Source organism: Caloenas nicobarica, chromosome 1, assembly GCF_036013445.1.
Source record: "Caloenas nicobarica isolate bCalNic1 chromosome 1, bCalNic1.hap1, whole genome shotgun sequence".
NCBI classification, from domain to species: domain Eukaryota; kingdom Metazoa; phylum Chordata; class Aves; order Columbiformes; family Columbidae; genus Caloenas; species Caloenas nicobarica.
This window is the reverse complement of record NC_088245.1, coordinates 2,653,079-2,678,576: the sequence shown is the minus strand read 5'-3', so window position 1 is coordinate 2,678,576 and position 25,498 is coordinate 2,653,079. Positions and strand designations below refer to the sequence as shown.

The following is a 25,498-nucleotide window of genomic DNA, read 5'->3' as shown; positions in this document are numbered from 1 at the left end:
GCCCGACCCCCCCACCCCCGGCTCCAGGCTCCTTTCAGGCAGTTGCAATAAGGTTGTTCACAACTATTGTTTTACGATGAGATTTGTTCGAAACCAGTTGGTAGGAGAAGGAGCAAGTTTCGTGGTAGGTTCGAGGGAATGGCAGAGCTGTGGTGGGAACACCCGCAGCTTCAGGCTTTGACCTTTTCACTGTGCTCAGCTGCAGCAGGAACAGTGTCTGAGCATCCTCAGCCACCCCTCTGGACCAAAAGTTGCTGCAGGGCTTGGGTTGTCCTTCACTACCCATCTGAGCGGTGAGAAGCCTTGTGATGCTTTGCTGTGCAGAATAGTGGTTAAAAAAATACAAATTCTAGTGGAATATTTGCTGGAGGGGGAGCGATTGGAAATGAAATGTCATCCTGTATTTGCTGGAGATAGAGATCCATGAAGTCCGGGTGTTTTTAATAAAGAACCCCTCATTTGCGATAGGAGGTAGATCTTTATATGGTGGGGAGTTAATGCAGGAGCTTCAGTAATTGGAAAGGCTGGGAGCAGTGGGCTGTTTTGGGCAAGTGGGAGCTTCGCATTCTGCATCTTCTATACAGACTTTTAGATTTTTTTTTTTCAGCTAAAACTTGTTTATCAATTATCCAGAACTCCCAGTGCTTTGCCCCATGTGTTTCTGGTGCTGATTTTCTTGTAGTACCCAAGGCCCTTGTTAGAAATCAAAGTGTTTTCCACTGCCACGTCTCCCTCTCACAGGATGAGCTGTCTGGGTATAATCTTCTGTTATTAGGAGCTTAACTGTTGCCTGGAGGATTTCAGAGGTGCATCCTGCCCCTGTCAACCCATGGTAAATTCATCCCTGCCCTTTTTTGTTTGTTTTAACACTCCTATAGCTGTTTGGGTTGAGAATTCCACTCTTTGAATTTACTCTGACTTCCAGATGTGTATTGGAGCAAAATAGGGCTGCTCACCTTTTCATACTGTGTCACTTCTTGGGTGTACTCGGCCCATTTAAGTTTGAGGAATAAGGATGCTCTGCCTCACCTCCAGCGGTTTGAAGCTGTGGATTGGTTTGTCAGCGGAGACTGAAGATGGGTGTAATTGTTCAAAGCGAAGGTGCGTAACCTCGTAGGAGCAAGATGTCTCTTACCACTCACCGGCTTGTCACTGAGTCATCGCCGGCACCGCGGTGACAGCAGCATTTATTGGGAGCTCTTATTTGGTTATCTGTCTCCTGTCAGCTGTCACTGTATCTACGGAAATCTCCGTTGAAATGGAATTTCTCAGCCCGCTGAGAGATGTACCTTTGATGGAGCGTTATTCTTGTCTCCTCTCCCATCTTTAGGCTATTTTTTTTCTTGCCTTTCCATCAGCTCTGTCCGGATCAGAGGAGCCGTCCGCATGTCATGAGAATATCTACGTTTAATTCCTCACTTCAGAAGCCTCTTAGGGCCGGGTTCCACCTTGTGTTTCACTCACAGGTGGATGCAGGTGATTCTGCCCTATCCTGGGATAGCTTGCTGCCAGCTAATTTTATAATTACCGGTATTTTTCTTAGTTGTGTGTTGTAGAAATAATGGGAAGAATGAGGACTCCGCAATTGTGTCCTGCTGTCTGGAAATCAGTAGCTGGCATTTGTTTCCCTATCTTTAAAATGGCTGTAAGCCTCTAGGGGAAGAAAAGTCATGATGGATTTATTTGTTTTAATTGTGGGCTTAAAAAAAAGGACATTTCAGAACAATTTCTTCCTGGAAAGGGCATTGGAACAGGCTGCCCAGGCCATGGTGGAGTCACCATCCCTGGAGGGGTTGAACAGACGCATAGATGATGTTCTTAGGGACATGGTTTAGTGCCAATGTTGGGTTAATGGTTGGACTTGCTGATTCTTAGGCATCTTTTCCAACCGAAGTGATTCTACAATCACAAACCTGGCTTTCTTCTCATCCACAAGGTAGCCAAGTGCACGTTCAGGTTGCCATCTCCCTACAGATCAGATTTGCAGCCTGGGAATTGGGCATTGGTGGGAAAGGAGTGAATTGTACAAGCAGATGTTGAACACCCCATGCATTAGTCTCAGGCTTGGCTGTAATTATGTCTAATTCTATGTGAAAATATTTTGAAAGCTTTGCTGTGGGAGGATCAGCATGAGGAAAGGAGCTACAAGAGTAGAAGATTTGAAGTGGAAATAGGAATGTGGGAGAAGAGCAGAGGAGGGGAAATAGGGGGAGAGAAACTGGGTGGATGTGGGAAAGAAGTAAATGCGATGAGATCCTTCAGCAAAACCCACTGCAGGGCTCTGAGGAATCATCTGAGTTGCTGTCTCAAGGAGGAGACTGAGGTTTGTTGCTGTTTGCCTTGACCTGAAGCTTCTGGTTTTGACGCCTGGAGAAGAACTGTGAGCCCTGGCGAGAATGTTGCCCTTGATATGTCATTGTGGGGAAGGGGAGCACATCGTAAATACTGAGCCAAGAATTTCCCATTCATTTAATTAAAGTTTTATGTGTTTCTTTTATTCTGATAGGTGGTTATTAGTTCAGTTGCAATAATACCAACATTCACAGTCCAAATTAGGGCAGAAAAGCCTCGTTAATAGTATTATAATAACCTTAACACTGCTCCAGGAGAAAGCTTATAGAAGCTTGTCCCTTTTCTCTGGTGGGATGCTCGTGTTTCCAGCACTAAGGCTGATCCAGTTTTTCTTAGCAGGAGAGTTGAGGAGGAGACGGGATGTTACAGCAAATCATCAATGTCTTGAGTTTGTTTGTGAGAAATGGTTTCCCTTTAAGTCTTGTGTCCACTTTGGCTGTTTGAAGATGCTTTGTCCCCATCACCTCCTCCTTCTCCCTGGTCCCCAGCACTGGTGGTGGAGCTGCCCAGTCCAGCCTGGGCACACAAAGGGCCCTTGGCCTCGTGGGGTGTCCCCAGCGCTGGGATCGGACAGGTTGGACGCGAAACCCTTGGCCATGGGACACTTGTGACCACAGGGCCACCCAGCTCAGGGCACGGCAAGCCCAGGGATGTCCTGATGCTCCCCAGTGGCAGCTCAAAGCTTCTGGTCTTTCACTATCAATGGCAAAAATCATGTTTATGGGGTGACAGTAGTTGCAACATGTGTCTCCACCTCTCGGATTTATTTTTGTGCAGTGATGGAGCTATACGATAAATAATTTATTACTCCCTGGTTTCCAGGGGAATGTTAGTTGTTAATTTTTATGTATATGTCAGTTAGCAATTTAAATGGTGCGAACCTATGGCTTTGGTTGGGATTTTACTGGTTTTTGGGGACATTTGTACTGGGTGCTCCCAGTTGATACAGCAGTTGCTGGCAGAGCTGTGTTGATCAGAAATGCAGAATGTGATGCATCAGTGATGGAGTTTTATAGGAAAAATGTGCTTTTGTCCGCTTTGATCATTTTGCACTGACAGTGAGGGAGATCCTTTTTATTTAGAATTGACTAGTGCTGCTATGGATGGCAAACTGACCGGATTTATTTTTGGTTTTAATTGCAGGTTCGAGTCGTCCTCCCATGCCATTAGCATGAGCGCCTATTTGCGTGAGCAGAGAAGGGAACTGTACAGCAGAAGTGGAGAACTTCAAGGTGGGAAAACTGATCACGTGCTAGTTTAGATAATTCTGTTTTGCAGGAGCTTGAATATCCTGTCTATGTTACATGTCAGGGTGTTAATACCTCTCTCCCTTGCCACACAGGCTGCAAAGCTCTTCAGTTTTTCAACTCAGTTCATTTATTCTTACTATGTTGTGAAGCAGCAGGGTTTATCTTTATTCCCTCTTCATTTTCAGCTAGAGGTCTAGATCTTAAAAATACTCATAAAACAACAGATGAAATGCGAAAAATCTCACCTTGAGCGTTGCTTTTGGATACTTGGAGCTATGTCCGCTTCCTTATCTGCAGTTTATTTCCTCACATCACATGTTGAATGTGATAGTTAACCTGCATTGCTTTGGGAGCTGAGCTCAGTCGTCTCATGTTTGAAGTTATAAGATTCTGTTGTATGGACTAAAGCGACCAATTCTTTGTCTTTTGTACAACACTTGAAGAGTCGCGGAGTGTTTGAAAATGGTGAATTTGAAGAGTTGGGCTGTTCTTGCTGGTTTATATTGTTTGTGGCCAGTGCTGTCTACACACAGACAAGTGTTCTCTGAGCATGGTATCATTTCATTTTTTTCCCTGAATGTTCTAATTCACAACAATGTTGGTTTTGGGAGCAAAATCAAGGGAAGATCTTCAAGCTGTCATAATATATAGCAGGGTAAATTCTTGCATATCATCTATTGTAGTTTCTTACTGGGATAATCATAACAAGAAAATAATATGTACTCTTCAGGTATTACAGGGATGGACAAGGGTAGAATTTCTCCTTTAAATCTTACTCATGATAATTTTCAGTTGGCTTTTAATTGAGGATATTACATAACTTACAAGAGAATTTTGGGATGGCTTAGTGTTCCTTCCCTCCTTTTATAACTTAGTTGTCCTCAGTGGCAAGTTAAACGCAAAACAGTGTGAAAAGAAGCCTGGAGAGACACAGCATCCTTGTGGACAGATTGCTTCATTTAGGTGACTCTACAGAGATGATTTTAGTATTGATGATTAAGGATATAATGATTCATTCTGTGGTGAATATTCAGATATTTCTGGATGGACTGTGAAGGAAGAATCTGAAATTACGCTGTACCAAGGCTGACAGTTGCTCACATTATGGTATGATAGTACATAGGAATAAAATGAAGCAGAGATACCTGTCTTCTAAATTGTGGTATCACTGCTTACACACGCTTGGAAGGTGTTTGGCTTATGGCTCTTTATCTGTTGAGACTCAGGTTCTCACCTTCAAAATCTGTCACATACTCTTGTGTCCAGGATCAACCGAAAGAGGATCTTGTGAAGTGGAAGCTGTTTTATGGCACCATCATTTTCTTATCCCAGTGCGCAGCAGGATTTGATTAGCTACTTCTCACAAAATCACAGGCTGGTTGGGGTTGGTAGGGATCTCTGGAGATCATCCCGTCCAACCCACCTGCTAACGCAGGGTCACCAGAGCAGATCACACAGGAATGTGTCCAGGTGGCTTTGAATGTCTCCAGAGAAGGAGACTCCACAGCCTCTCTGGGCAGCCTGGTCCAGGCTCTGGCACCTCAAAGGAAAGAAGTTTCTCCTCATATTCAGATGGAACCTCCTGTGCTTCAGTCTGTGCCCGTTGCCCCTCACCCTGGCGTTGGGCACCACTGAACAGAGTCTGGTCCATCCTCTGACACCCACCCTGGAAATATTTATAACCACTGATGAGATCCCCTCTCAGCTTCTCTTCTCCAGCTGAACAGCCCCAGCTCTCTCAGTGTCTCCTCATCACAAAGATGTTCCAGACCCCTCAGCATCTTTGTGTCCCTCCACTGGACTCCCTCCAGTAATTCCTTGTCCTTCTTAAACTGGGGAGCCCAGAACTGGACACCGAACTCCAGATGTGGCCTCACCAGGGCAGAGCAGAGGGGGAGGAACAACCTCCCTCACCTGCTGGTCACACTTTTCCTAACGCACCCCAGGGACCACTGGCCTCTTGGCCACAAAGGCTTCTCCACAGCTCTGTACTACAAACCACATGGGTTCAAAGCCAAGAATTTTGAAGCTGTTGAGCACTAAGTTCAGAGCAGCAATGGGGCCATCATGAAACCTGTGCCACTGGCCTCCAAAATTTCATGTCTCTTTAGGATGGGTCCTGTTGCCTTCTGTCATTCCCAGTTGCCTCCACACCCTGACCTGCCCAGTCGTTGCTTTGAAAGACATAAGAGTGACTCCTTATTGATGTAAGATGAATCTGGAGGCTCCACTTGTCGTGAGCGGGAGGTTGTGAGTTTTTCAGGAGGGGGGGATGCAGAAGAGCTGCTCAGAATTCCAGCTGAGGGGTTGGAGAGGACAAAACCTACGAGCTGACAAAGAAGTAAAGAACAAAATACGGGAATTAGCGTAGATAGGGACAAGATTTTATTGCGCTTTCTGAATGAATTGGAAGAGCTTGAGCGTGACGCAATAGGTGACAAAAAGTAAATGTAGGGAGTCAATATGGACAATAGATGAGATGACTTTGCTGAGGAATCTTTGCAGTGTAACCATCAAGAAAAGTTTCCCTTTGAACCTTTATGTTAAAAATGTACAATCTTCTCTTGCTATTATAAGCTGCTGTTTCCTTTTAGGTAGGTCATTAATCTTCTCAAATCCCAGACCACAGCAAGATCTGCATTTTGATTTTCTTTTTCCTCCTTTTTTAAAGAGCAGTGCAATTTAATAGTTCGGTCGGGTTACTGCAATGCAGGCAGGGGACACTGTCTCTTCTGTGAATGCCCCACGGTTTCTCGTCCTGACAGCCGGATCCACAGGGACGATTTTTCAGTGGCCGCAGGGGGAGGGTGGCTTGTTAGGAAATCTTTTTCCTGAAAAATGATCTTCGAAGAAACATAAGCGTATTTAAAAAAAAAAAACCAAAACAAAACTTGTAAAAGTTTGGCTCGTGCCAACTTTTTTGAAATAAGAATTTAGTTTAAATAGCCTTAAAATGTCTGAAGATCAGAGGAATGCTTTGTCATTAACGTCTTTCATTTGGACTGCGATGGTGCACACATTATCCCTCAGTGGGAGAGGGGACCTGCTACCTGCTGTAAGTGATTTAGAGATGGAAGAATTAATTCTTCTGTCTTATTCCACTGAAATCAGAGGAGGAAGACTTAGGTCGTGTATTTTTTTCCCTTGAAGTTGAGCACACAAGTTGTTTACTGCTTGTAATTAAAAAGGCGAGTACATAACTCAAATATTTCCTTCTGGATTAACACAGACATGATGCCCCAGGATGTTGTCAGAAGTACAATGTCAGAGGTGGTTTCTTCTGTACAAAACAAGTAATGAGCAGCATTAAGGTCCTTTTTTTTTTCCGCCCCCCCAAGAGCCTTTCTTATCCAATTTACTTTTTCCTTCTTGGAGCTTTGCTGTCATTTGTCGAATATGTTCTTTTTATAGACAGCCTTAAATAATAGGGGAATATTTTAAAACTAAAAAAGTTAATTCCATGAGCAGCTAAATGATTGAAGCCTTGTTCATCTCAGATGTTTCCTTTTCTCCCTTCATTCATGATCCACACGTCTCACCATGTCTTTTTAAACCTGCTTCATCCCCCTTGCTTCTTTCTTCTGGCACCCACCAGTGCCTGCACATGTCCCCAAATCATGGATTTAGCAAAAAACAGCGTGTCCCACAGCTGGATCAAGCAAAGAACGTTCCGAGCAAGCAGCTCAGCGCTGTGGAATCAAATCTGCAGGTTTATCCCTGCCTGGTAGGTCCAACAGCCTAGAGAGCTGACACGTCCTCACCGCGGCTTTTCCTTCCATGGAGGCAACACGTTCATCCCATTTTTACAAAACCTCGAAGAATTTACTGCTTTCGAGATCTATGCCTCTGCCACGTTTGGCAGGAATTGGCTCACGAGCTCAATTGTTGTGAGGATGGGACAGACAGAAGATCAGATAACTCTTATTTTCGTCGGAAACCAGGCTAAAATGTCGCTGTATTTCACCGCAGAGGTGGCCGCTTGTCACTCGCAGGTGGAATGAATCCCATGAGTGCACCTTATTTCACTCCACTGCTGCCTTCAGTTACCAATGATTTCTTGGGAATAAAAGAAAAATGTGGTTTCTTCCTATTGAGGGAGGTGAGAGGCTTCAGGAGGGGATGGTAGGTGGTAGGAAGGTGTCACTGGGGCTGCACACTGAGGCAGGAGAGAAGTCTACAGGGAACTTGAGGGTTTTTTCATTAAATTCAATGTAATTGGTATCTGGAAAACCTGATTGCAAGCAAAAATTAAAAAGAAGACCACTGCTGTTCTGGATAATACCTCTGCAAGTTTAGATTTCTCAATTTGTGTTCTTGTAATGCTTTTTAAAAGCACAAACCCAAGTTTTATTGTGCTGAGTATGATGCATACATGATATGTGTATTGTATGTCATTGGACAGTTTGGGTGGAAGGGCCCTTCCCAGGTCCCCCAGTGCCCCCCCTGCCATGAGCAGGGACATCTGCACCAGCTCAGGTTGCTCAGAGCCCCGTCCAGCCTGGCCTGGGATGTCTCCAGGGATGGTTCAGCCACCACCTCTCTGGCCAACCTGGGCCACGCTCTCACCACCCTCAGGGCCAACAATTCCTTCCTCATGTCTAGTCTGAATCTCCCTCCTTTACTTTAAAACCATCACCTCTTGTCCTATCGCAACAGGCCCTGCTCAAAAGTCTGTCCCCATCTTTCTTATTGGCCCCTTTTAAGTCCAAAAAGGCTGCACTAAGGTCTCCCCGGAGCTTCTGTTCTCCAGCCAAACAGCCCAGCTCTCCCAGCCTGTCCTCCCAGCAGAGCTGTTCCAGCCTCAGGTCATTTCTGGGGCTCCTCTGGCCCCTCTCCAGCAGGTCCATGTGTGTCCTGTGCTGAGGACCCAGAGCTGGCCCAGCACTGCAGGGGGGTCTCACCAGAGCGAAGCGGAGGGGCAGGATCCCCTCCCTGACCTGTTGCCCGTGCTCTTTTGATGCAGCCCATGGATGCTCCCATTGCCAGGTCATGTTGAGCTTCTCATCAACCAACACCCTGAGTCCTTCTCCTCAGGGCTGCTATACCCAAAAGGTTTAGTTTTTACATGATCTTCACCAGCGCAGTTGCCTCGCACAAGCGTCTCGAGGTGTCTCTTCCAGGGGGTTCACATGTTGACATTTTCTGGGGCAAAGAGGCAGTGGCAGGAGCTGGATTCTGGAGATGCCAGTCAGTTAAAACAAAACTCAATTCTAGCCAGCAACAGAAGCAAAAGGAACCATAACTGAAAATGGAAAGCTCAGGGGACGATAATCTTTAATTCAGAAGGTGCGTAGTCTGAAGGGGTGATCTCCCTAACTCGTGGATGGCCTCGTGTGCTGGGATTTGGAAGCCCCGAGGTAGGAGAGCTCCGAGGGCACGAGGTGTCTCGCCAGGAGCTGCTCGCTCTTGGCTGATAATTGTCAAAGGTGATGTTGGTTACAGGCTCCTTCAAAATCCATTGGCTGCTGTTTCCGAGTCCTGTGGCCACAGGGGATTCACGTAGCTGTATATTGAGCTCACAGTAACTGTGGCCTCAGTTCAGTTTACCAGTAGAAATGGGAAAAGATAGGTTTTTTTAATACGCTGTGAAAAATCTGAAGAGCCTTGAGGGTGCCGATCAGGATGGAAAATAACATCGGGCTTCTCCCTTATCTGTGCATGTCCAGGCCCCGCCAGTTCATAGCAAGGTCGGATTTTCTTGTGTTACACATTTGGCCTGTTTTTAAGAACGAAATATTAAGTGTTCCTGATCAGCTGTTGTTCCCATGGATGTTAATGGACTCAGCACCTCTTAAAATTTAGGTTTGTTGTATTTTTTCTCCCTGGAAGCTCGGCGCACTTCAGCGTTGATTAAACTTCTCAGCATCTTTGGGGTGTAGGATTTTATTCGGATTGGAGCTGCAGTATGTCTTGGGATTCGGAATCCCAGAACCACCTTTCAGTCTTTCGTTAGATCGCACTGATTTGGGTCTGAATACCTTATGGTATTAATATATATACGTATAAACGGTGGTTTGGGCCCATTTGACACAGGTGTGTGTTGGAGGAGGTGCCCTTGAGAAATTCCTGCCTACTGTGCTCGTCTGCTCTGTAAGACGGTTGAAAATATTCGTGTGTTGTCATTGTGCCTTTTGGGTTTTTGTTTCGAGAAATTGTGTCCTCTCTGATCCTATTGGGCATCTTGCAGGTGAGTTTGTGCTCGAATTATCACTGGCAGGTAGGGTTGGACAAGGAAAGCAGAAAAAAGTCAAGCGACTTCACAGAGCAGGTCCTTAATAGAACAAAGAATGAAATTGGTGCCTCAGAGCAGCGTTCCCCCAACTGCTGGGCGCATTTTGTGTGCTGGACTGAACCAGCAGAAATTCTTTATTTCTTGATGAAGTTACAGAAGCAGTTTCAGTCCAGAACAGCCCTGTGATGCAGTACACTTCTCTTTACTTTTGAAAAAATGTGGATAAGCTCACTTTGCATTTAAGTTTTAGTTTGTCAGAGGTGATTTTAAATACCCAGGGTTCTTGCGTAGCTTCTGTCTCTTGGTGGAAGTAGTAGAGCGTTATGTAAATGTAAGTTTTAAACTCCAGAGGGAAAATCTCATGCAAGTCTTCTGTAGATTCTAAATATGCAACACTCAAATATCTTGAAGTTGGCCAGTAGTTCAACTATATATATCATGTATAGTATTTATTTTTTGCTAGATACTGTGTGCAATGTTACCTTTCTTAATAGAATGTCATTTAATATTGTCCTCATTTGTCTCTAGGGTTGCAAGAGATCTTACTTGGAGTTTGGACCTTGGCCGAATGGTTCAGGTGTGACTGGTGCTCAGAATTACTTGATTTCTGCAAGTTTAAAGGGTCAAACTTGGTCTCAGTGAGTCAAGACTCAAAACTAAAGGCTTATTGTGTCCAGCTCTGGCAGAGGGTGGCAAATAGGACTGTGAAACAAAGGTCTATTGTAATGAGACTGGAATTTTTTTTTAACCTTATTTCTTATAAGTAAAACCTCCGGGGAGTTTTTTTCTTGTCCAGGTGATAAATAGAAAAAATCCCTGCAATACAGATTGAAGTTTGGGGAGTGGATTTGTGTTACTTTCTCATATGCTGTTATCTATCCTTGGTCCAAGCCTGAAAATTTCTTACCATAAGGTTTGAAGTAATTAATGGAAATCCAAGAGAAAGTCTGCTAATTAAGATTTTGACACCAAGAAATAGCAGCGGAGGCAAATGTTATCTGATATGACAAGGGCACCGTGTAAGGGCAGGTCCGGGGAAAACGTGGTGATTTGTAGGTGCCTTGTTCCATTTGGATTCACCGAGGGGCTGCCGGGGGGAACCAGCTGTGTTCGCCAGTGACAAGAACAAATCTTGACGTTTCGGATAATGAAAATTCGGTTCAGCACCTTTCAGAGATGCGTATGATAATATGTTGTCAGTCAGAGGCAGCGAGGAGGGGGAGAAGCAATATAATCATCCTCCGCTTAAAGGAGACGTTGTGACAAGCGGACGGTCCTGCTTAAAAGCCCCTTTTTAGACAACGACGGGGAATAACGGGGTGAAAAATCAGCGAAAAAGTTGGTTGTGCCGAGGAGGGGGAATCGGTTTGATGTTCTGAACCTCCCGCCTTTGTCTCCCCGGGATGCTCAGGATCACAGTTCCCTTTGAGCTGGCGGAGAGGGAGGAGAAAAATGGCTTTTTTGTGGTTTGACAGTACTAATGCAATCATCTCGTTCAGACCTTGTAAGCCCACTTATTATTTCCTCTGCGTGCGTGTTTTTTTTATTCTGGTTTAGCCGATTAGCTGCGCTGTCTCTTCAAAGGCTATCCAATCAAGAAGGGGTTATTAAAACCCGGGCGCTTTATGACTGAGAATTAATTAGAGCAGCATTTTCATGCAAAACATCCAATTTTTTGATTAGCAATGGAGCAGGGCCGCAATTAACACTCTAGGAAGCTTAAATTTCCAGCATTTTGATTCTCAGGAAATGAGATTATCAAACTGGGGTCAGGCACTTGACAGCAAAAAGGGGATTACGTGTAAGAAAATGATTTGTTTCTTGATTTTTATGCCTCCGAGATTGGTATTAAAGCTACGGTGGATTCAGAGGGAGGCAAAAAGAGGTGGGAGATACCTAAAAATGGGAGCAGGAGGGACCCTTTGCTTTGTTAGTGCCCCCCTCGCTGTGCGAAGAGCTTTTGGTGTCCCGGCGATGGGGAAGAACGCGCTTTGCATTCTGCATTTCATTTGCAGCAACAGGTTTTCATTGCTTTCCTGGACTTAGTCCGTCTTTTCCCACCGACGTGTTTTGAGAATCCTGCAGCGGGTTTTGAAATACCCGAAATATTTGTATCCAGGGGACTGAGGCAACGCGATCGTTTTAAGACGCGTCATTTTGCGAGTGTGTGGCGTGTGTGATTTTTTCAAGTAGATTTTTTGATCCATTGCTGGCGTCGGGGGATTTATATTGCAATTTATTAGAGGCCGACCTTGGCTAGCCGTCGGGGTCTGTGAAAAAGCAGCGGGGCAAATGTCACTTTTAGACAACACTTGAGGTTTGGGAGGGGGGTTTGGATCTCCCACTTATTTCTTCTCACTTTTCAGGGTGTTGAACGTCAGGCTCGGGCTGTGAAGTCTCGTCTTGGGCTTGTGTCGAGGACTCCAGGCTACGGCAGCATGAGTCATTTTTGATAGTCGATCGATATTTGCCGATTGCTGCGAGTTCGGAGAGCACCACTGAGCATCTCCGCGGAAAATCAGCCGTCATCCATCTCCTTAAAATAGCCATGCAATTCTTTTTATTACTCCTTAGTTTTGAGAAGAATTATTCCTGAAAGCCAATACTGCGAGGAGAATTGTTGTTTGCAGCCATGTTCTTGGTCCTGGGTCTTACCTGGTTGGCTCATCCTTTTCAGCGGCACTCGCGGCATCCGGACACCTCGATCTTACCTTGCACCTTTAATTCGTTTTCACAGGTCGGACCTTTTGCAATCCCTGCTCACTTGTGCTCTGCTCCCTGCCATGGCCTTGGCAATGCTCTCCAAGCTTCAGCCACAACGATATTCCAATATTTGGTTTCAGGTCGTCTTGTTCAGGGCTTCTAAATAAGTCCTTGGTCTTAACTTCGAGCTCTTCTTGCTTTAGTCTTTGGCCCTATACACTGTTCTCCTCACTTCGGAGCCCGACGACCTCTAGTAATCTATTCTCAGATGCTGTCTGGTCCCTTTTTTTGATATAAAACCCACAAACACTAGGCCATCAAGGTGTTGTATCAGTAGAGGAGCTTCTCAAAGACTGACAATCAAAGACGATGGACTCAGCTCTGAGTTGTGTCAGTGTCCATCTTCACAGCTTTCCTACTAGAGCTGAGCTTCTCTCTCCTATTGATATGAGGGAGCACATTGAAAAAAAACTTCTCATTGCATAAAATACCCCCCAGAAACAGATGGTTCAGTCTTATTAATGTTGCTGGGAAGCGGCTCCGATTAGGTCTGGTTTGTGTTGTGCTGGAACCGTTCTGGGCAGAGAGACTCAGGTTTTCTGGGACCTGCCACGTCACAGTGTCGTCTTCGGAAAGTAATCGTGGATTTTCGAGGTATTTATTTGCAGCTTCTTTTCAGCTTCCAGTTTTGGATTACTAAAGAATTTGAGGGCTTTGTGGTGAATTTACAAAAATGCTGAGGAATTATCTCGTATTACGCAGATTAAAGCAGAATAGGTAGGAAATATTTATGCCTGTGAACTGTAATATCCTGTTTTGCATCAATTCCTGGAGTGTTTTTTTCAGGAGGACGAAGCTTTTTGGAAGTAGCGAGCCATCTCAGCGTGATTCGGTGAGATCTTCAAGTCCTGATATCCATGAAAATCAGTCTGTATACTCTTATATGTTTAATTTGACTCATTCAAGGAATCATTTTAGGTTCCTCCTGAGTTGGGTTTTTGTTTCCTAGCAGGACATTCCAGGGAGCCTTTGGTACCCCAGGTGTAGATTCCTACATTTATCTTCCATTATTGTTAGTGATAATAACTTAAGCCATTTAAAGTCATTTCCATCTGGCTCTGGCAATTTCTAAGGGCCAAGGAACATCATAGAGAGTCAGGCTGTAAAATGAAAAATACAAATATCCAGTGGGAATGCGGATGAGCTGAACAGAACGAGCTGGGTTAGAATTCGCCCTGGTGAAGGTTCAGTGGTTAATCCTGTTCTTTTGGGATCTTTAGCGACCAGATTAGCCAAAACTACAATACGTATCCTGCAATACCGATTGGAAGAGATTTATACAATGTGTAGAATGTTGTAGAATGATTGCTTTACTTTGAAATTGCTGTGGTAGCATTGTATATATTTTTTATTATTTTAAAATCTATCCTGTTAAACAGTCAAGAGTCCTAAGGTGCTCTTAGTTGCTTATGTTTTATGTTGAAATCTTACTGACATTTGGATTTTTCAGCAAGTTCTTACTTTTCATGGTGAAGTTTGCTCAGATAATTTTTTTTTTAATGTAGATCAAATTCTTGTTTCCTAGTCTGTAATTTTTGTTTTCACCAACTTCATTAGAAAGACCGTCAATACATTGCTGAAACATGGCTTTTATTTCTTCTGCTTGGCAGAGTAGCTAATCCCAATTAAAAAAAAAAGCAGTCAAACGGAATTTGGAATGGAGACTGAAGTGTGTTCTTGCCTCTTCTGCAAATTTTACACCCTTCAAGCTGAGCTGTCCCCAGAAAGCAGCGAGATATCACAGAACACAGCAAATCACAACCTGTGCCTTAAGGGTGAGCGTGGAGGCAGGAGCTCTTGTCTTGTACTGGTTCCGTAGGTAAAGACGTGTTTAATCTCTGGCCCTGTCATTCGAAAGCCTCTAATCTATACTTGACATCCCGTAAAAATGCGAATCCATTGTTTTTCAAGTAGCATAAAAAATGCACCAGGGACAGCTATATTAGCATTTGGATTTTCTCCTTTGGCTTAGATAGATGGAGATATATATATACTTTTTTTTTTTACACTGAAGAGTTTTTAATCTTAATAATGTTGCAATGAAACTTTACAGTGACAGAGTAGTGGGCAGCTTTAGAAAGCCCGGCTTTCAAGTAGGGTTAAAGCCATTTAGGTGAGCGTGAATTAACATTTCCCTTGTCTTGTAAAGGTCACCCTTTAATTGAGATTCACCACGTTCCGTCCCAAGCCTGGGCTCGAGGAGACCTCTCTTTTCAAAGGAAGGCACAAATTGGCAGCATAATCTCATCAGTGGCTTAGGTTAGGTGGTAATAAATCATCCAATTCCAAGCTAACGAAACTGCCACGGAGCATAAAACACGCCAGATGCTTGAAAGACTTTGGTGGCTTAGAGTTTGAATAACAGTTGGAAGATCTGTGGATGTCTTGGATTTTTCCTAATAAGGAAGAACTGTTGGGAAGAAAGTAATTTTTACCTAATTAAAGGATCAAGATATTATACATTTGGTTTTACGGTAGCTGCTATTCATTTTGCGCGACATGAAGATGTGGTGTCGCTATCCTGTATATGCCTTTGTATATGATATTTAGAAGTTATTGCAATAAAAAAAGGCAATGGCTTTTGTACATCCATTGTACCCTGACTTATCTAGAGAGGTGAATGTGTGTTGAGAAGGTGATTCCTTTCTGTAGAATAAAGACGTAACTTGAATCAATAAAGCGATGCGATTTACAGTTCTGGAGATACAAAGGCTAACAGTTTCTGAAGGGCCCTTTGGGCTAAGTGTGTAAATCGCTATTGAAGTTTTTTCTTATTATGTCATGTACAGTATCAGAATTTTTTATTACCAGAAGACAGAAACACGGATATTTTTCAGGTGGAGAGAATGAAGTTTTGCATCTAGTCATAGTGTGTGCAGGAGGATCGTGGAAGGGGCATTTATGGAGGCTGGAGATGGAGAACAGGAATGCCCATGAGAAGCACCAGAGCTTTAAAGCTTCCTGTCCATGGGTTGTTAAATCTCTAATCTCCTGACCTTTTGTTGTTTTTGGAGCTTGAGTTGAATTGTCCATTCAGGAGTTTGGGATGGGAAGTCGACTGCTGCTTGTACACGTTCCAGTGCAGAGACCTGGCACCAAGAACCTGTGTAGAAATGTCCCTGTCCTGCTGTTGATTGACTCGGAATCTGATGTACCCACCTCATTTCACTTCTTGTTGTTTGGTGTTTTTCTTTTCGTAGCAGCTCGCCAGATCAAGACCAGTATGACCCATAAGGACCTGCCAGTGCACCAAGTGTGAAGGAACTTCATGTTGCTTTCGGATTGGAGTGGGCAAATCATAGAATAGTTTGGGTTGGAAGGGACCTTCCCAGGTCCCCCAGTGCCCCCCCTGCCATGGGCAGGGACATCTGCACCAGCTCAGGTTGCTCAGAGCCCCGTCCAGCCTGGCCTGGGATGTCTCCAGGGATGGTTCAGCCACCACCTCTCTGGCCAACCTGGGCCAGGCTCTCGCCACCCTCAGGGCCAACAATTTCTTCCTCATGTCTGGCCTGAATCTCCCTCTTCTAGTTTCAAACCATCACCCCTTGTCCTATTGTAACAGGCCCTGCTCAAAAGTCTGTCCCCGTCTTTCTTCTCGGTCCCTTTTAAGCACTGAAAGGCCGCACTAAGGTCTCCCTGGAGCTTCTCTTCTCCAGCTGAACATGCAGCTCTCCCAGCCTGTCCTCCCAGCAGAGCTGTTCCAGCCTCGGGTCATTGCTGGGGCTCCTCTGGCCCCTCTCCAGCAGGTCCATGTGTGTCCTGTGCTGAGGGCTCCCTGTTGTGCCCGTGTTCTTTGAAATGACTAGAGACAAGAGCTGGTGGCATTTCTGGAGTACAGGAGAGGAGCCTCCTTGTTTTAATTTATTATAAGGTCCATCTGGTGAAGAAGCTGCAGAAGGATGTGGTGTGCATGTTGGATACAAATTTAATAGGAGTCTGCTTGGGTTGTTAGTCCTTTTTAAGTGACCCGAACTTGGATGAATTAATGGAAAAATGATTGAATGGACATCCTGGCACTGAGAACTTTACGTTCCCCTCGAACTGTACCCAAATATCTCTCAGGGCAGATAATAACAGTGTGGTGAGCGCAGGCTCCATGGGGTGACCCTTGTGGTCCTCTGTGCCAGGTCTTTCTGTGGGACACGTCCTGGGCAGGGCCATTTCTTTCTATGAAGGTGAAGGCTGGACTGTGGGGTCCCAGACCTCAGAGGTTACTTCGGAACTCCGTGAACTTGCCGGTAGCTTTGTCTGTCCTTCCATTGGAGCTGATGCTCACTGGATGATCTCCAGAGGTCCCTTCCAGCCCCAACCGTTCTGTGATTCTATGCGTTTTAGATACTTGAGTAGTCTGTGCTGCTTCTGTAAAGATATGGGGTGGTTGATGCAGGAGTAAAGGTGCTTCAGAAGGGTTTAGAGTCTGGTTTTTCTCTGTTAACTGTCCCTAAAGAATAAGCTTTTAGGCAAAATGAGAGATGCTTCTTTGCCTCAGTTCCCTGGAGCGTTTGGACTTTTCAGGAGTCCCAGGACTGTTGTCTTGAGGTGACTTGTCTTCTGTGGATTCTTTCTCCAGTTTTTACCCAATCTTCTCCTAAAATTGAGACCCCTTTTTGCTTATGACCTTTTCCCTTTCCATCAGTGGCTTCATGGTTTCAGCAAATGCCTGATGCTGCCACAGGATCCTTGGGTTTTGCCTCTCCAGTGGCGATTGGAACCGGATCATTTGGCTCATTTTGGGACAGGAGCACAGGAAGACTTCTTCCCAAGAATTCATCATTTGATTATACACTGAACAGAGATTGGTCCCTCTACATCCCTGTATACCCTTTATACACTAATACGCCACGTTTATACCGAATTGCCTAAAGAAATGGGACAGGGAAGGTAACCAGGCCCCATGTTCAAAATGGCATTTTCAGTTCCTCACATGCATCTGCACACTGGGGTCTGAATGTAAATTCGTGCTTTGTATATAAATTTTTCCAATTTTCCCACTTCCGCTGCCAGTCTCTTTAGCCGTGTAGTCACCACAAAGGTAGAGAAGTCGTTGAAAGCAGATTTTTCTGTGTGTTTTCTCCATATAGAACTTCCGCAGCTGCTCCGAGTTTGCTGGAGAAAGCCAGGCTGATTCTTTTCCCTCTAAATATTGGGTACAGCAAATACACGCTGAAGATCTCCTTAGTGTTTTCATATTTCATTGTAATTACTTCATAGTATAATAGCAAAGACTTGATGCTCAATAGCTGGATTCTTTTACATAATATCAAAAATATTCTAAGTGATTGGGGGCTTATAGTGCATCTGTGGTCCTCTTTGGGAATTTTGATTACCCTGTATTTCACTTAATTGTCATTGGGCGTTATTGGATGAGATCCCTTGCGTAAGAGCTGTATTCACTGCACCTCAATGGCATCTAGAAACGTGTGAACAAATGGAACAAATGGCACTTTCTTTGTCTCCTTAATGAATATCTAAGCGATTTCAAACGGCCTCTTCCCCAGCCTCTAACTATGTATTTCTTTCAGAGTGGGAGATGTGTTGATATTATGTGGAAAAACTCTAATTCCAGTAATAATTGGTTTATAACGCGCTCAGTGCGTTTCCCTTGGCAAGGTAAGATGCCAGTTTGGCCTGACCCCAGCTTAAATAAGGATGAAGCCCGTGCCCAGTGTGTGGTTGTACAATATCGTGATTCTTGGCGTCACTTGCCAGATGTGGAAAATAAGCGGTTGTGCCTTTTTAGCTGCTGTGGAAATGGGAGAATTTACTTTTAGTTGGCTAAAACTTCTTTGCACCGTAAGTAGGTGAAACCTCAAGTCTTGAAGAATTCAGGAGCTGTAATTTTAAATAGTTTTTGTGGTGTGCATACCCAGAAGGATGTTACGACAATTTAGAGATAATGACTATGCAAAAACCAATCAAAACCAACTTCATCTGGAAACGTCCCTGTTTTTTATGTGTTTGCTATTTCACCCCAAGAACACCGGGGCTTTCCAAGTGACCTTGCACAATCCTACGAGAGAGACGTGTCGGAGTAAAACTAACATTTGTCAAATCCTCGCCGTTAAAATACGAAGTGAAATTAGAAAAGGCAACGCTCGGTCGTCTGATCTAAATATCCCTGCGAAGAAACACGTTGTGCCCTTGGGTCATTCCGGTGTCCCCTCGTTGGGCGCATGGTCCTGTTGACATTATAAAATCGGACACGGCGTTTGTGGCAAATGCCTCTTCTGAAACAGCCTCCAAAAAGGCTTTAGATGTGGCGGAATTGTGCGTATAACGGAGCATGTCTTGCGAAACCTCATCAGGAGTCTCTGTGTTGAATATGAAATAGTGCCTGAAGCTTGGGTTTGATGCGTCTGTTCTTCACATGAAAGCACCTATCGCTGGCGTTTTGGAGGATCGGAGTTGATCTGCACAAGAGAAGTTTCTTAATTGTGAGATTTATTGGTATGAAGGGGAAGAGGGAGGAAAAATCCTCTGACACCTAAATTAGCCTGTAATGTAAAACTATTGCACATGGTACGGGGAACAACCTTGTGTTGGCGGAATAACGGGCTCTATCATTCCCTGCTTTGTTTCTGTCTTTATTTTCTTCTCTTATGAGTCAATTTGTAAGTGAAACATTGTGATACAGAAAGCAAAAATTAAATAATTCACCAATGGTGGCGTCTTATATGATTCCTCTCTCTGACTTAAACCAACCATTATCTATTTCGAAATTCAACCTTAGACATACCAATGTATTCCTTGCAACCTTTTGCTTTCTAATTAGTCCCCTGGAAGATAATTGCTTAGGACTCTATCAGTGGTAATAGCTGGCACCTGTGTATACAAAGAGGACATGATGTGTTGCAAGGTATGTTCCTACATGAATATCTGACCGTTTTGGTGGCGTTAATACACGTCTGTTATCCCTAATTGATGACTTTGGTGCTGCGTTGGGTATTTCATGTATTTGGGGCGGGGTAAATCCTCAACAAAAGACATTTCCTTACTTTGTCAGCTCACCTGATAACTGAAGGAAGTTAAATGTTTGTTTAGAGGCATGATAAGGAGCTGAACCGCGTCTGAACACCCGGCTGCGTTACTCTTACAAACACACACGGGGTTTCAATAGACCGGTTTGACATTATTGCATTAACCACACCGGACCGAGCCCTTATCTCTGCTGTTATACATTAATTATATAGCTTCTTACCAACGGTATATTCTCCTGGAGTCTGTTTGGAATGTAGAATAGTGTATTAAAGATAAAAAGATGAGTGAAAATATTTATAGCGCTTTTCCCTTCTTGTTTTAAGAACTGATTTTATTTATAAAGCTTTTTATCATTGCTTTAGGGCTTATCTTTGTGCTATAGTTAAATGCTCTGTATTTTTGCTTATTGATAATCGTCACTTAAATGGTTCTTTTTCAGAGCTTTTGTTTTTCATCCAGAAACAGTTACATTACCGTGTCTGACCCATTCAGCTTTGCGTTTGCGCCGACATGTGGAGTTTGGGGCTGGGATAACCCGAGATACTGGGCTACGTGGAAATGCCACCCATGCACCTTCATTTTATTTGCTATCCCGCAAGGAAGCATCATTTATCCAGCTAAAGACTTTATTTTTAAGGCCATTTTTTGTAACTAGAGGATCCAATTTAGGAATTTAACACAAAGTCACCCACTGCAGCTTGGCCTTTACCTTTATATGACAAAAGGCGCTTATCCTATTGGAGGTGCTACGACTACAAAGAATAAAGAGGAGAATAATTTTATTTTCTCCTGTTGAGTGGAGATAGAGCTTCGAAATACAGAGATACATCTGCTTGAGGTAGGAAAAAAAAAATAGCAATATAAAGAATATAGCGTCTCTTGTCCTATACCTATTCCCAGTTAAAAGATGATATAAAAATTAAATGGGGGAGTTGCCAGATCTCTGAATTGCGTCCTTCTCTGCTGCTGCTTTTACACCTTTGGACAACTCGAGTCCTTGCACAGAAAACTTGGTGTTATGTTAAAAAAGGATTTTAAGTAGACTGAATATACAAGATGTGTTGGAGAGCAGTTAATAATCTGTTAATATATATAGTTGTAGCATAGTTAGTGATTGACTGTTTGTTGAAAGTTTTATATGCAGTCTTGGGTAGGGTTTGGTCTGTATATGCAGAAAGGCATTAAAGTGAAGGACTTTATAATGTATAGAGACAATCCTGCCTGGTCTGCTCAGGGAGGTCGAAGCAGGTGAGGAGTGTGGTAGGTACAACCTTCAACATCGTTCCCAAAGTACCATTTCTCATTCCTCTTCTTTTCCTTTGTCACGGAGTTCATACGCATCCTTCTCAGGCAGACGTGAAAAAATAAATGTTGTTTTTAATATCGTGTTTTTCTGGTTTAATACTCTACTTTCCATTCTAGTTACCAGTCTTGGCACTCACTCGAACTCTTCCGTTACCTCCGTTTTCCATGTTGCCGTTCTTTAGACCAAACCCTCATAAATATCAGCTACTTGGACCTGGTTGCTACACCTGCTCTTCTAGTACAGAGTTATTCACTTGGTATTTATCATTTAAGTCTATTTTTTTTCTCCTGTGCATTTCCACTAAATGATGCACTCCTCTAAGTACCTCTAAGACATGTGCCGTTCTCAGGATGTGCTGCCTTCTACAGAAATACATCTATTTTGACATCTATTTTGGACCCTTTTTGATATAGTTATGCTTACTGACGCATTTAAAAACAAAAAAAAATCACCGCAAGAAGTTGCTGTCGGGCTGCGGAGGGGACTCGGTTGCGTCTCAGGCTTGTATGGAAGAGAGAACTGCACGTGGCCAGTTAAAAACACATAATTTTTGGTTATTTTATACACAACAGCCTTAATTCTGTTGTGCTGTCATGTGGTATTTGTTAAATATTTAGATTGGCTAGAGTTATTCTGAGACCACTGCGAATCCTCTCGTAGAAGAACAAAGAGAAGCCGGAGATTTCAGTTGAAAATTTCTTTTAGGTTTTTGCATTTCCTGATTGTACGCTGTAATATCACAATCTCCGTCACCTTAAAAGATATCGTAAAATTTAGGGAGTCTAATTTATCCAGGAGACACTTGGTTTACTCTTTTTTCATTACTAGGAAGCAGTACCAGGCTTTATTTTTTTTAGCTGGTTTGGTAAGATGAAGCTGATATCTCAGGGCTACACAGAACCAGCTTTAGGTGAAAACCACAATTTTGGTGTTGGGTTTTTTTAAATGCTGACCGTTGACTCTAAATTTAATAGCTCTGGGAAATCACAGATGACTAAGTCACACGAGAAGTATATGAATGAATTTTCCTCCTTACCCACTGGAATAAGCAAAATCCACATTGGTCCCAGTTAATTTCTTTTTTTTTTTTTTTCACCGTTCTGGAAATATTGGAAATATTCTGAGCCAAGAGCTGTTGGTTTTATCTGTTGGACAAGGCACCGGCAGTTATTTCTCAGATTGTAGGAAATCAGTTGTATGTTGGGGGTACAGCCATAGTTACGTTATTCGCAGTACAGAAAATACTTTTTTTTTCAGTCCTTTTCCATTACTGAGTGTTGGAGCTTCTGAATTAGTCTAAAAAAAAAAAAAAAGGCAGAAACCACGTCTTATACACCGAGAAGAGTCATTAAAACTAAGTAATGCCGTACAATTGAATTAACTGTGGGGAGAGAAGATTGAAACCTTTCTCTCCTTTCTAATAGGAAGTTGATGCAAATGGCAGCGGATAAGCAAGTTCTAATCCATTTTGATGAAAAAGTGGCAAGTTGGAGTGGGAGGTTGGATTGTCGATATAGGGAGTTAATGACGCGGCTACGAAGCAGAACGAGGGGATGGATGTGGTGGATGTAATGCCAGTGGAATTAAGCAGGTTGCTGAGCACAGATTATTACAGTTATCTAATGTATTTAACCCACTTAACGCTTTCTGATCGTGCTCATGCAGGAAACCAAAGGATGGAAATAGTTTAACTTCACTTCTTCCCCTTCTCAGAAACAGGGAATTTTTTTAATTGGAATATGGTGGACTCAGTGTCCAGTTGCTGGTGTTCCCATGGAGAGCACAGCTGGGATTTAATCTGCAAGATTTACACTGAGAAAATAGCTGCGCTTGGCTTCCAACCTCTTTTCCAGTATCGTCTTGCTTATTGTGATTGTTACTAAACTTTTATTTTCATTTTTTATTTTTTTGCCTAGCAAACTTTGCGGGATCCTGTGTAAGTATAATAGAAAGTTACTGGAGAGGCTTCTAGAGACTCGTGTTTTGCCTCATACCCTGTTTCCCCAAAAATAAGACCTACCCCAAAAATAAGCCATGGCATGATTTTTCAGGATTTTTGAGGATGCTTGAAATATAAGCCCTACTCCAAAAATAAAGCCCTAGTTACAGTTCGTTAAAAAAAGTCAATTAAAATAGTGTCCAGGCAGCTACACATGTAAAAAAGTAGTAAGTTTTGGAGCAAAAACTAATATAAAACCCTGCCTTATTTTCAGGAAAACAGTGTAGTATTAGTCCTTGTTGGTTTGTACCAGCTGGATAAAATTCCATCGTCTTCCTCCTGCGATGCGGCTGCGAGGAAGAAAACGAGGCTGCGTTGATCCCGCGTGAACCTTCAGTTCGTCTCTGCCACAGTTGATTCAGCTGCTCTCGATACCGGAGCCGTGCGGTGATTTTCTAGGATGGCGTGTGACTTTGTAGGAGTGGTGGAGTCAACATCCCTGGAGGGGTTTAAAAGGCGTTTAGATGAGGTTCTTAGGGACGTGGTTTAGTGCTAGAGTTGGGTTATGGTTGGACTTGATCCTGAGGGTCTCTTCCAATTGACATGTTTCTATTCCGTGATTCTAAGTGACAGAACTAGAGATGGAACGTCTGTAGGCAACATCAGTAGGAATCAAAATTACTAAGGAATAGGATGGTTAAAGCTTTGCCAAGTTTTGTGTAAGTACTTCTCAGTGTAGACCTTGATACTGAAAATATTTTGCACATTTCAACTACCATTGTTCACGTGGAGAGAGATGGTGTATCAGAAACCAGCCAGTTCTCTGGGAATTTGGGCAAATGAGGCATCATTTTCTCATCTAATTTCCTTAGCTTAAAGAAGTCGATAGGACTGAATGCCAGTCCATTTCTTTGTTCTAAAAAAATATTATTTCTAATCTTAAGTAGCCTTCATCTTAACTTTCTGTTGAGTTGCCTGTTCATTTTAATAGTTCTCGAATTACTGCACGTCACCAGGTTCTGGTTGACTTGATTTCCTCGCTTGTGCCAGTAGCACCATGCATTTCTGGATGTTCTTACGAGCATCATCTGAGTGGTTACAGCGATCCCTAATGCGAAGAAATAGATGCTGTGTCGTAATTTCTTCGTTTCCGGAAAATTGTTACAGACATGTTATTCGTTAATTCCGCAGTGCTGTTGCTTTTATTACGCAACATCTCTTGGTGTGGACAGAAATAGGGTAAGTGGGTCTAGATCTGTTGTTTTTAGGCCACGGATTGCAGGCTGGTTCAAGAGTGATCAATGACTTCTAAGCAACCTTAGGCCACTGTCGGGCAGGACGTCGGTGAGCTTACGATGTTCGTATATTAAAACTGTAATGTGAACAAATAAAAATATAAGCAGTGAATGCAGGTGGAAAATAGTTCCAGCAAGGATTTCTTTTTTGCTTAATGCAAGTTAAATAAGCAGATAGGGATAAACGGTTGTAATGGTGCCATAGAGACTAGACTTTTTGTTAAGGATGTTACTTCAAAAAGAATATAAATACCTATTTTAATAGCAAGACAAGTTGCTGGGTGTCAAAGGACCGAAAATACCAATTAGTAATATTTATTTTAACTGGCCGTGGAGTGGTATTTTCCCTTAATGTGATGTCAGGTGGAAAAGGCTGTTGTCTAGAATATGGGTTGCGATTTCGGGGGCAGGAGGATGGGACGCAGCCCCTCTGGTGTTTCACCTACTCCCTTGTTTCTTTTGATTTACGTGATGCCAACAAGAAGCGTTGCTGGAGCCGTGTGCTCCCATTATCACCAGTTAGCCCCAGTTACCTCCTTGGCTGGATGGCTTGTCCCGTTGCTGTCTTGGGGACAGCAGCAAGGAAAGTTGATTTCTTGAGGCCGATCGGCAGAAGAGGTGGATGGAAACGGGACAAATGTCAAGAGACGCAACAGAGAGCGTCTTGAGAGCAAAGGAAATGAAATCTCTGCGAAGAACACTGGATGTTAGGACAAAATGCAGCTTTCCTTTAATCGTTTTTCTGGCACAGAGATATTTGCTGTCACTGTTTTGCTTTTTCTCCTTTCTTTTTTGATCTCCTGGTCGAGAGCTTCTTTCCAAGGCTTTGGAAGTCATCACTTGGAGAAAGCGAACGAGTCTTGAAAACTTGGACGTGTATTTTAATCATTTTTTGCCTTCTTTAAAAGTAGAACCTGACTTTCCAAGTCACTTAACTGGCCTAATTTACTCTGAAATACATCAGCTTTTCCTCAGTGTATCAGAAATGTCACAAAACACGTCTTAGGCTGTGATGTTTGCGCTCGGATTAGGCTGAGCCCTTGGTTGCTGTAGAAATTTGGGGAACACAGCTTTTTCTCCAGTTGTGGTGCCTGATCTTTTAAGAAATACAGGTGCAGTCTCTGAATTTAACCGGGTGAATTCCCTGAGTGGTTAAGCAAAAGTGAAGAGTTGACTAACTTTTACCTGAATCTCCAATGTATATACGTCAATCCAAATAGATGAGACTGGGGGTTGCAAGGGGAAGCTGGGTTGACTCTGCTAAAATAGTGGAAGTGTCTGCTTAAGGGATATACTGGAGACAACCAAGAGTTTTTGAGTTAAATGGCGAAGTGTGAAGCTTTAACTGCTCAAACCACTGTTCATCACCATCATGAGAACACC

At 43.4% G+C, this 25,498-nt stretch overlaps 1 protein-coding gene across 1 annotated transcript in view; it reads left to right on the top strand.

The window, feature by feature from the left end:
- The window catches only part of EXOC4 (exocyst complex component 4), a 415,407-nt gene that overhangs the window by 114,196 nt on the left and 275,713 nt on the right, over positions 1–25,498 (top strand). Inside the window, exon 9 of the mRNA XM_065640979.1 lies at positions 3,496–3,584. Within this exon, the coding sequence (XP_065497051.1) occupies positions 3,496–3,584 (89 nt within the window). The remainder of the gene's footprint in view (positions 1–3,495; positions 3,585–25,498) is intronic.